The 12,295-nt window shown below is 33.8% G+C and overlaps 1 protein-coding gene across 4 annotated transcripts in view; it reads left to right on the top strand.

Moving 5' to 3' along the window:
* Nek7 (NIMA related kinase 7) overlaps positions 1–12,295 on the top strand; it is a 141,516-nt gene that overhangs the window by 76,490 nt on the left and 52,731 nt on the right. For all 4 annotated transcript variants that reach the window (XM_047520724.1, XM_047520720.1, XM_047520719.1 and 1 more), the window contains one exon: positions 814–954. In XM_047520724.1, coding sequence (XP_047376680.1) covers positions 814–954 — 141 coding nt within the window. The remainder of the gene's footprint in view (positions 1–813; positions 955–12,295) is intronic.

Raw genomic sequence — 12,295 nt, 5'->3', positions numbered from 1 at the left:
GCAAGATATAACAATCATAAACATCTATGCCCCAAACAGTGGCTCATCCATGTATGTTAAACAAATCCTTCTCAATTTTAGAAACCAAATAGACCATAACACAATAATACTAGGTGATTTTAACACGCCTCTCTCACCACTGGACAGATCTTCCAAACAAAAATTGAACAAAGAAACCATAGATCTCAATAACACAATCAATAATTTAGACTTAACAGAAATAGTATTTAAAAATATGATGATGTGCTTATAAACTCCCTACCACTGGAAATACTTTTTGTAGAAGCTAAATAACTTTCAAGGTGTTAAAAAGTATTTCATGCATTAGTTAACATGTTGAACTAAGTGAAAAAAATGTGTGTGTGTGTGTGTGTGTGTGTGTGTGTATACACGTATATATATATATATGACTGAAAAAGAAAATAAGTATTGGAGAAATATTGGATTGTATGGGACTGGTTTATAGTCTGTGAACTAAAGACAAGTTACAGGAGTTCTTATCTAAAATTTTAATCTCTCTCATCCCAAGTCACACTTCTCTTCATTGATATATTTTTAGCCTTTCCTATCTCACATACCATATGCATTTCATATTTACTTGGTTAATTATCCCTCCCTCACTATACCTGTATGTTTAGTTTACTGTTCTATCCTCAGTGTACAAAACAGTGCCGAGCATGCACTGGTGTTCAGTAAATATTTATTGAAGGAATGAATATTTGCAAGCATGCTATAGGTGTTACCTACTTAAGTGGAAATGATGATGATTGTATATTGTGTGATTGAAATTTTTTCTGACATTTTGAATTACAGAAGGCCTTACGACCGGATATGGGCTATAATACATTAGCCAACTTTCGAATAGAAAAGAAAATTGGTCGTGGACAATTTAGTGAAGTTTATAGAGCAGCCTGTCTCTTGGATGGAGTACCAGTAGCTTTAAAAAAAGTACAGGTAAGATTTTAATTTTATCAATATCGGGTTATCCTGTATGAAAAATAGAGAAAAGTATTTCTGGGATGATTGGGTAATAATATCCTAAGCTGAGAATCTCAGGAAAGAATGAATATTGTATTTTAAAAGCTTGAATTGAGAGTAATATAGAGTAGTAATAAACTTTTGGTTTTAACATTACTTAAACATTTCGTGGCATTGTTTGCCAGTGTCCAGCTATTGACTGGAGTGATCTTGAGAAAGCTTTCACAACTTTACAATTCAGGGTATGACCATCCTTCTACCTGGACACTGAATTCTCAGCTGAAGTTCTGCATCTGTAGGTGTCATAGTAGGAAACTAGATTCAGAAAATATATTGCCTAAAGTTAAAAGGGTTAGTCACACCACACTGTTAATAACTGGAAAGAGAATAAGTAAATTTTATTAAAGGATTAAAATCTGATTTACTATATCCTTATTAGTATCATGTGGAATCACTTTTGTTCTCCAATTTGGACTCTTCTTTTTCAAGTTCATTTATCTTTTTCCAGCTCCTCTTGCCAAGTTCTGTTATCCCAAGAGTGTTCTAGTCCCACTGAATCCTAGTCCCTGGAATGTTCACTTGCAGAACACTGCCAAGTTTTATTTGCTCTACTGAGATCCTCTGTCCTAGAAAGTACTCTTCTTTCTTCCTTAGAGTGTGTATGACATCATGCAGTTTTATTTCCATTTTTTCAACTGCTTATGGTTCACCTCTGCCATAGACTTTCCATTCTGCCATGCAACCCTTATATCTCTTCTCTGTAGACCTTTGAAACCTACATTTCTTCCAGTTTAAGTTCTTGAAGTAATCAAGCATTACAGAAATGAATAGTTTGATATGTAATTTTAAAATGAAATATTAAATTTTTAGAACATTTTATGTGTTAGGTATAAATAATAATAGAGATGCTGTATATCTACAAACCAGCTCAAGAAATAAACATTATTTTCAATTTGTGTCTGTCACTCTTCTCTCAGAGGTAACCTTTTCTTGAATTTACTGACTTTATCATTCCTTTTCCTTTATACTTTTTCATTCCAGTCTATAAATTTCCAAAATAAAATCTGTTTGCTTTTTCATTTTTGAACTTTTTATGAATGAAGCATATTTTACACACACACACACACACACACACACACACACACACAGTACAAAACTTGCTTTTTCAGATGGTACCATGTGTGCAGTTAATCCACGTTGGAGTAGACAGCTGTAGTTTATCCTTTTCACTCCCACGTAGCAGTGTAGTATCAATTGTTGCTTGCTGTTTACATGGTTTAGTTTTTGGCTATTATGAATAATATTTGTATGGTTTTCTTATTATGTCTCTCCTTGTGTATACATGCAAGAATTTCTTTGTCATTTGTGCCTAAGAATGGAGATGATGAGCCATAGGACATGCATGTATACCACAAGTTAGTGACAAGTTTTCTGAAGTTGCACTAGTTTATTTTCTCAAGAGCAGCTATAAGAATTGCAATTATCTCTCTTCGAGTATGTCACTTAGAGTTGAGGAAAACATTTTAGACTGCAGATATTAGTGTTTATAAAACAGATGACTTTTGGAATGACTTTTTTATCCCTTACTGAAAGAAAGCTTTTTTTTTAAAGTGGAATAAATTTCTATTGTATATTTCTGAGTAGTGAGGGAAATAAAATAAAAAAACCACCACCAACAACAACAAAAATCAAAAAACTAGTTCTGTTATTTCTACCCTTCAGGGCAAAAATCTATCTAGAACAATTACATGTTAAACTCTGTAACATGGATGAATTCCTAATTTAAATGAGAGTTCATAGAATGGAGATGTCAATTTGAGTTGTTGGAGCTTAAGCCAGGCCATAAATGTGAGATTACATTGTAAAGAGTGTAGGAACTATTTGAACAGAAGGCAAATAAGAATTTATTATATATTCTCAATTAATAATTTTCAGATGTTTTTATTTGCTAAATAAAACTACCAACTCAAGGAACAGAATGCCCTGGAGAGAAGATGACTACCCATTTGCCAAAGGTAGTCATGGCTGGAGGGTGACCGGAGGGAGACATACATTTAGAGATTCTAGGGCTTCTTGTCTTCCTTCTCTACATTTATGCAATTCTGAGTGTGGAACAAAAGGGCTCAATTTTGTCTTTAGTAATTATTTTTCTTTTAATCACAGAACCTTGTCATTAGAAATAGAAAAGGGAGGAAAGGAAGGAATAGGGTAGAAGATGAACAGCTCTTCCAGGGCTCTCTTGGTGCCATCTGAGCTGTTTCTACTTGCCTATACTCTTCCCATTGATAGGAAGTTTGAAGAGGCATGAATGAATTTGCACAATTACTAGATTTCCCCTTGAACTGCCCCCATTTTATACTGATAAAACCTCAAATTGGTCTTGGAGTTTGAAGATACTCTTTTGGTTTTTGTCGTTCCTTCCCTCTTAAGCGCTGACATAAGTGGCATCCTCTAGTTTAAACATAACTCATTATAGAAGAGAGAAATGATGTTGTAAAGCTATACTTAGCTCCTTTTTAATTAGGAAACAATGTCTTATGCCTTTGTGAGGAGAAAGTTATTTGCATTTCAGACATGTTATTGATTCTCATGATGTATTACCCTTGTGCTGAACAAGAAAGCCCAGGCTTCCTCCTTTTTAAAAAGTCATGCCTGCAGCATAAAATAAATACTTTTAAAGTATCATTAAGCAGATGAATTTTCTTAAGAATCCTAACCCAATTATTCACAACATTCCTAAAGAATCAAATATTGAATTCCCTTTTCTTATTATTTTAAGGCTACATTACTTGTCTCTAGAGTGATTATCACTGTCCCAGCTCTGCTACAGTCATTCCTGAGTACATCTGTGGGGTTCATATGTATTTATTGCTTTCGTCATTCATTTTCTTGCTTAAAAATCTTTTTTCCCACATTTTTTATTGGTGCATTATAGTTGTACATAATTGTGGGATTTGTCGTTACATGTTTGTACATGCATACAATAAAGCAATATATTAGTCAATATAACTCCCCAGAATTTCCCTTTTCCCTGATCTTTCTCCCTCTCCTTGGTTCTTTTCTTCTACTCTACTGACCAATGAAATACTTTCAAACTACCATCCAAATTGCTTAGCTTAGCTTTCAAAGCCATTCTTTATCCCACACCCTGCAGTTCACTTATTAATGTCCTTTAAAAAAGAATGTGCTAAACTTTTCTACAGGATTGCCTTTTACCCATATGTGGAAAGAAGAGCTTGTGTACTCATATTACTTCTTTGAAATAATAAAAAGATCTGAGAGCCTACCATATATGGCAACATTAACCAATCATTTTCCCATCATGGTTCATTTGCCAAAAAAAAAAAAAAAAAATTAAGATGGTACCTTAATTGATGTAGCAATTTGAAATCCCAAGGACAGACTTTTCTTCCCTCTCACCCTGCCTGCTTTCTTCAGTGCTCCCCTTCCTGGTTTTTCAGTTCATTCCAGTGTTTATTAATCACTTAGTGTTCATTAATTAATGTTTAAGGCTTTGAAAATACTAAGATAATAGGACTCTGATGGTAATATGCTTCTAAAATCAGTCGATGGACATTTTGGAGAGTGACCTTGAGGAGCACAGGTATGAATAGATTGGGAAAGTCTTCACAGAGGTGTGGGGGGATGGTGGGCTATAAACTTGGTTTCAAAACTTCAGTACTTCATGTTAGAAGATTATCAGAGGAGTGTTTAGATCTACCTGCAATTTCTATTTTGTAATATTTAGCTCATTGACTAGGGCTGTATAAATGGAATTGGTTTTATTTTATTAATCTAATGGCATGGTATAATAGTAGTATGAATTTCAGGTCTTACCACACCTCAGTTCTTTGACTATTGTATTTTTTAATACTATTGACTATTGATTTTTTAATACTAGTAGGTGAATTTTTTTTTATTTGTTTTAATTAGGTGAGATGTTTTGATCCTTAGTTCAAATTCATCTTTTTGGTCTAAATGATCTCTAAAAACAAAAGAACTACCTAAAAGGAATATATGCTTTGATGTTTATTTAGTGCTTCACTTTTATTTATTGATGTTTGTTGGCTTAAAGTATTCATCTAAAATAATAACTTTTAAAATTTTTAATGAGTTCAACCTTTTTATATCTGTATATTTCAGAGTTTCGATTCTGCATGTTTGCATGTAGCTAAAAATCTGTGGACAGTGATGGCTTCTTCCATAATGTCATGGAATAATTTTAATGTATTCAGAACCTCTGTAGCCATATATTCAGTCTCTTTTTCACTGTCCACTGTGATTACTAAAATCCTCTTGCAGCTCTTATGAAACTATCAATCTCTATAGATTTCCTTTCAAACTTCCAGTTGTTATTGGAATAAAATAAATATCAGGGAGCATTTATAAGGATAACCCATAAATAGCATTTAAGAAAATTAGAGGACAGTTTACTAAATTGAAGTTAGTTGGACTTGAAAATATGACGCAGGCTTTTATCTCAAAAGTTAATGCTGCTTATTTCTACTTGCAGCCTTATTAAAATCTCTCTAGGCATAAAAGAAATATCAACTTTTAATCTTATTGATTATCCACATTTTGAGTTTATAATGAATTTTCATACATGCCATAAATAGATTGCCATTGTTAAAATGTTGAAATGATTCAGTGGATGTCAGTGAAATAATTTATTCCTTTGTCGTGATGTTTCAGAATTATTTTTTCTTGAGCATCTTATGATACCTTAGGGTTATTACTGTTAATGCAAGTTTTGACTGGGTTTATCTTAAAAAAATTAAATTATAAACTTAGTTTCAAGACCCAGTGAGTAAATGTAATTGAAGTAACTGTACTCTTACATCTTTTTATATGTCTATTTTGTATTTACTGAGGATCTACTACTATCTGACATAGTACTCAACACTAGGGTCACAATAATTGAGATCAACATTTATCATGGGGGAGACAGACAATAAGTTAAGTAATTATAGCCAAAAAAGAAATGACCATGGTGTGGTATTAGAGATACAAATGGAGAAGGACAGCATTCTATATAGAATGTTTAGAAAAGGCTTGCTGAGATGAAGAATAAAGTGTCACTCATTTGAACAGTTATAAAGAACAGAAAAGGTAAAGGTTCTGAAAAATTGAAAGCATTTAGAATGCTTTAGATCAGATTGTTGTGATTTCAGGCTGTAGTTTGAGAGGTAGAAGAAGCGTGGGATTATAGAGCTAAAAGGGAACCAAGGTTTTAAGGGTTTTGTATGCATGCTGTAGAGAGTGGTTTATATATGTTGTTGGAAGGGTAAAGAACAGTCATTGAAGGTGAAGCCAGGTGAGTTATAAAATGGTATTTTTTAAGGATTGCACAGGCTGCTGTGTAGAAAATGGGGTTGTCATCTTTGGTATACAAGAATGATGTCACAAACAGCTAATTTAAAAAAATATTCAGCTACTTAATATTAGCAATATGAATAGGAATTAAAAATATGAGATTTTCAAAAACTTACAAACATTAAAATCAGAAGACTATACAAAAGTAAAATACATAATCTTAGTTTCAGTGTTGGAAGCAGGCTTGAAGCAGCAGTATACTTGACTTTTTTCTGTAATCAGTACTTCAGTTCTGGTTCTTTGGTGTGTTTTGCCTTGTCTCTGACATTCCCACTTTCCTCATAGCCTTTTTCAATGTCAGGTGCTTCTTCTTTCTTGACTTGGCCATGGCAGATTTATTTTCCTTCCATCTTCCTCTCTACAGCCACTTCATACTATGTTCTATAGCAACAATCTCATTTCTCATTTTTAAAACCTGTGCTATTCAGTTAAACATTTTTTCCATCCTTGATACTTGTCTGTCAGTTTGCACTACTTACAATTTAAAAAAAAAAAAATGTTTTCAAACCCTTACCCTCCTCATTTTTCCTCCCTCCATTGGTATCTCTGGCATCATGTTGACTGAGACTAGGTTCATGATCTTTCCACATCCTTGACTCCATGGTGTTCAATGCACCCTTTCATCCCACCATCATGACTTACCTATTCTATCTCAAGTTCTCAAAATCTCCTAAGTATAGTTCCTATCTCTCATTTCCTTTCTGAACAAAGTTGCTCCTTGACCTCATCCTAACTACCAGCTGCCATTCCATACTTCAGACCTCTTAATTGAGGTCTGATTTCACTTCTTTTCATAATTTTTTGGACCCTTGTCAGTTATTTGAGCAACTTCTAAAATGGATGTTCACTTTAGAATCCCCTTTTGTCTTTCTAATCCCCAGTGATGGTTTCTCTCCACCAATTATTAGGTCTGTTTACATGCAATCATTTTTCCAGGTCCCATAGCACAGAATGGCTTAGGTTATGTCTTGGAGACTTGCTTATTTTTCTTGGAAACTAAACTCTCCTGTACTTCCTATTTGAATATATTCTAATCACAGTGTAAGAAAAATCCAGAGCTAGTGGATATAGGATTATAGTGTTGCCTGGAGTGTAAGTTAAGAACCACTACCATGAATGAAAACTACTATTACAGCCACAGCTCATATCATTCATGCTGAGCAGGTTCATGTTAGCTCCTGTTTGGCAGATGAGCCCTGCTAACCAGTGTGCTTTCATGATTGTATAGACAATCATGAAGGAACCCATCTTCCCTTGATGCTCCATGTGCTCTGGATGAGATCATCCTCTTCTGCCTCTTTTTCTTTTTCCCACTGTTGTTCCATTTTTCCCACATCATCCTTCCTCATTTGCCTGAACATCATCAATTCACTTTCTTACTGATATCCTTATAGCATCTGTTGCTTCTCTTCTTGCAGATTCTTAAAATTTACCTCTTCTGTTTTCTGTAATTGCACCATGTTGGTTCTCCTTTTGCTAGATGTCATTTTTTATTCCCATCAATGGCATTTCTTTCAGTTATGATTTTAGATTTTTTTTTTTTTTGCTTCTCTTAAACCCACGTTTTCACTTATGGTTTCCAGTGTGCCGCTAGGTAGTGGCTTTTTGATTTATAGCCCCAACCCTGACTAAGCTTTGTGGAGCTTCAGACTCTTAGAAAATATGAATACCATTAATTCCAAATTTTTAAAATTTTTGTAATTTTTAAGAAACCTGTTGAACAGAGCTTATTGATGGGCTTAGAGTTAAATCACTATATACTATTGAATTAAAAGACATCCACTTGGAAAGAGTGGGGTTTTTTCTAATAGTCATAGAATAATTATTGACACAACGAGGTATCTAGTTCCCTATTATCATTCACCAGGGCCTTGAAGAGCCCATGAGAAAGAAACTGAGCCCTGTCTTTTAATTTCTAGTTTGGACACGTTGGGTGAGAAAGGTCGGCCGACAAACTGAGGGGTGGAGTGAGTGCAGTTCCTGATGAATGCCTTTATGCTTAGGGAAGAGCTGGTGGTGGAGACTTTTAAAGTATTTAGAGATTATGATATTCAGCGATTGTGGTTTCTCTGTTTAGAAAGACCACTGTCCTTCTGCTGTCAATTTGTAACTCCTTCACTCATCTTCTACCCCTCCAAGTAAAAGAATTAGGCTTTGGAAGGAAAAGTCTTTACCTACCAGTCAGCTAAGAAGAGTACCATACTTTTATGTGGAAGAGAAAAGTTAAGGTTCTCCACCTTCTTCCTTCACCCTCAGCAAAAGCTGGGGAGGATCTGTGTGACCGTTGAGTAGTTTAAAAAGAGGGATGGAAGAATTATTATAACACTGTATATAGTTAAGAGAGATGTGAATAGTGGGAGGAACCGAGGCTTATTCCAGGGTGAGAACAGAAGGGGAAAAAGACTGAGCTACTCAATTCAGGGAAAAGCAGCTCAATCCACTTATTCAGGCCCTAGAAACTGGTAAGACCTAGGGGATATTCGATTAAGATTTCCACATCCGTAAGGTCTATTTAAAATGAGCTATATGGGAATTTTCAAACTCTTAGAATATATTTTTAAGTAGCATCATTTTTACATTTTACATATTTTACTTACAATTTGATAATGCCTTTTTAAAGATGTTTAAGTTACTTAATAGACTTTTTCCTTTTAAAAACATCTAGTGTTAATTTTCTCAGTTTCGTTAGGTACAAATGATTTTGCAAAATTTAAAGAACTTTTTTTCTCAATGTATCCTATTATAACCTTACTTGATGACTGTTATAATCAATATTTAAATGATACAAACCTTGTTTATGCAACAAAAATAGCTCATTAATTTTGTGATTATTCATAATTAATTTGATTAACGAATGGTATGAATCTACATCATGCACAACCATAGAAATGAAATGATGTACCCCATTTGTGTATAATGAATCAAAATGCAGTCTGTAAAAAATAAAAAAAATATACGTACAAATGCTAAAAAAAATAAATTAAAAAAAATGATTCAGAGAAATACCAAGAATTTATTAGCCAGTACTTCAATCACCACAACTAAAGCACTTACCAAGGACAAAATAAGCATAAAAATCCAAAGAAACTTTGGTAGATCTGAAAAAGATTCTTACTGAAGACTTGCTTGTGCATATTTTATGTATAATAATTTTACAAAGTCCAGATTTTCTTCTTCTTATGTATTTTTATATTATACATGAAATCAACAGTTTTGAATTTGGGGATGACTCCATCTAAAGAGTCAGTATTTTCGTCTTGACTGATTAACTATGAGAAAAAATAAGGTAAACTTCCAGTTAAAGGAATTTATAAATGTGTTTGGATCAGAATTAGTTTTGCCTTAAATGTACCTGCAATGCTTTGAGGGGTGACTTTTAACATTATTGAAAACTTCATTAAAAATTGAAACTAATTTATAATTCTAAATTAAAGTTGAATGAAAGATTTGTGATGTCCATGTAGCATGTTTCCATCTTGGTATTTTTTATCTGGTTAGTTTGCCAACACCCTTAAACTTGTCTTATTCTTTTTTCTTATCACAAGACATTACTGGGAGATTAAATTTATATATGTGTCCAAGTTTGCAATTTTCCTTAATCACTAGTGCCAGAATTTTTTTTCTTCTTTTCAGGAATTCTTTCAGATCTCAGCCACTTCAGCTTTTTTGCTTCCCAGCATGTTGGGTTATCTGGACTCCCTGGTAACTAGCAGTTTTTGAGGATGGCATCAACACTCTTGATTTGGTCAGGATCAGTCACTTTCCTTGAGATTTTGGGTTTTATGCACAAGTAGTCTCTGCAAGCACTTCATACAGCTAGCATCAGGTTAAAGTTGTTCTGTGTTCATTACTGTTGGTTGTTGGACATGTTATACAGTAGCAACATCATTTTTGTGACATCTTTTTGGCAACTTAGGGGATGAATGACTTTTCTATATCAAATTACTAAATGTGAAGCTTACTCCTTTTTTGTGTTTGGTACAGGGTTTGAATGCAGGAATGCTGAACCACTGGGCCACATCCCCAGTTCTCCCTCTGCCCCTTTTAAATTTAGAAACAGGGTCTTGATAAGTTACTGAGGCTTACTTTTGAATTCTCGATCCTCCTGCCTCAGCCTCCTGAACCACTGGGATTACAGGTGTGCACCACCACGCCTGGCTAAGTGTATTCCTTTAGTGAAGAATCCTACCAGCCATACTACTCTTCAGTACTTCATTCCTGTTGAGGTTCTCACATAACTTTGAACAAGTATCAGTTATTACATTGGTAATTTTCTGTGTTCCAGTCTGTGTTCTGCACTGACAGTGTGCATCTTTTAGGACTACAGCTTGCTTTCTTATTTGTAACTGCATTAAAATGCCATTTTTTAAAAGGTAGTGATAGAAAGCATGATCATGCACAGTGCACAGTTTCAGGCTCTCTGGACCCGGGATCTGGTTATTCATATTAGTCATCTATGTGTACAATAAAACTGTAATGTTTTTGGAAAGAGTTTTGGTATGTATAGTTTTTCTTTTCTTCAGTAAATATTACCAAATTGTATATGCTTTTTTAAAAAACACCTGCTATTGGTGTCCTTTTATACCTAACCTATTGCCTCATTTTACCAGTTTGAAACATAGGGGGCCCTGATGTTGCCATACACATCTTAGATATTTTAACCATGAACTTTGTGATGGTAACTTATCTGTAATTCTATTCTTGTTCTCTTTTCCATTCCATTCTGGAATGCTCTGAAATCATGGTTATTATCACAAATTAACTGTGACAAATATTGGTAGAATTACTACTAAAGGAGAAAAGAGAAATAACTTTCTAATATATGTACCAGCATACACATTCACCTTTATACTAAGTGGGAGAAGCTTGGATGTCATTTAATTTCTCTATTTGTAAATCATTCAGATTCTATAGTTTTTCAAAACTTAGCAGTAGGCAGTGTTCAACTGTTTCAGTTTAAAAATTGCAAAATAAAAAATTGATCTTTGAAGTTTTCATTAGATGTAGTAAAACCCAAATAAGTTGAAGCCTCTATAGAAATTTGAAAATTATTTTTCCATATTAGATGAAAAAGCATATACCCATTTTATATACTGTTTCCACTATGTAAACACTGAATGCATTTGAATAAGTGAAACTGAACAAAAGTTAAAATTCCTTAATGTAGTAAGTTTATAGATTTTTAAATTTTTATTTAATGTTGGTTTGTATTGTTTTAGTTGGCACAGTGATTGTACATATTTATGGACACAGTATGATAATTCAATATGTGCATGCTATATGCAATTATGTAATTAGCATTTCCCCAACCTTAAACATTTACCATCTTTGTGTCTTGAAACTCCTTTCTTCTAGTTCTTTATAAAGAATATGTGATGAAAATGTGATGTATTTATACACAATGGAATTTTATGCAGCAAGTTGATGAAATTATGGCATTTGTAGGAAGGTGGATGGAACTAGAGACCATCATGTTAAGTCAAACTCTCTCATATGTCAAAACCAGAGAGGAAAAGGGGAAACAGTGGTGGTAGATCTCCTAAGAATCAAAGTGGGGTCAGAGAGGTGTGGTGGGAGGTGGGGAGGGAGAGGGGAAGTGCTGGGGTGTGATTTTGGTCAAATTATATTGCATAATGTGTACATGTAGAAATCGTAACAACAAATTCCATCAATATGCACAACTATAAACCACCAATTAAAAATGTTGAGAAAAATTTAAAATGGACAAAAGGTGTCAGACATTTGTCCAAAGAGGATATACGAAAGCATGAAAAGATGCTTGACACCCCCCCCAAAAAAAGAAAAAAAAAAAAAACTAATGAATTGTTATGAACTACCTACTATATTGTAAAACATTAAAATTTATTCCTTTTATGTAACTGTATTTTGGTGACTTTTCCCTTTCCTCACACCTAGTGACCATTCTACTCTATACATGATTTTT

This window comes from Sciurus carolinensis, chromosome 12, assembly GCF_902686445.1.
Source record: "Sciurus carolinensis chromosome 12, mSciCar1.2, whole genome shotgun sequence".
NCBI lineage: Eukaryota > Metazoa > Chordata > Mammalia > Rodentia > Sciuridae > Sciurus > Sciurus carolinensis.
Note: the sequence above shows the minus strand (reverse complement) of the source record. Positions and strands in the feature narration are given on the sequence as shown.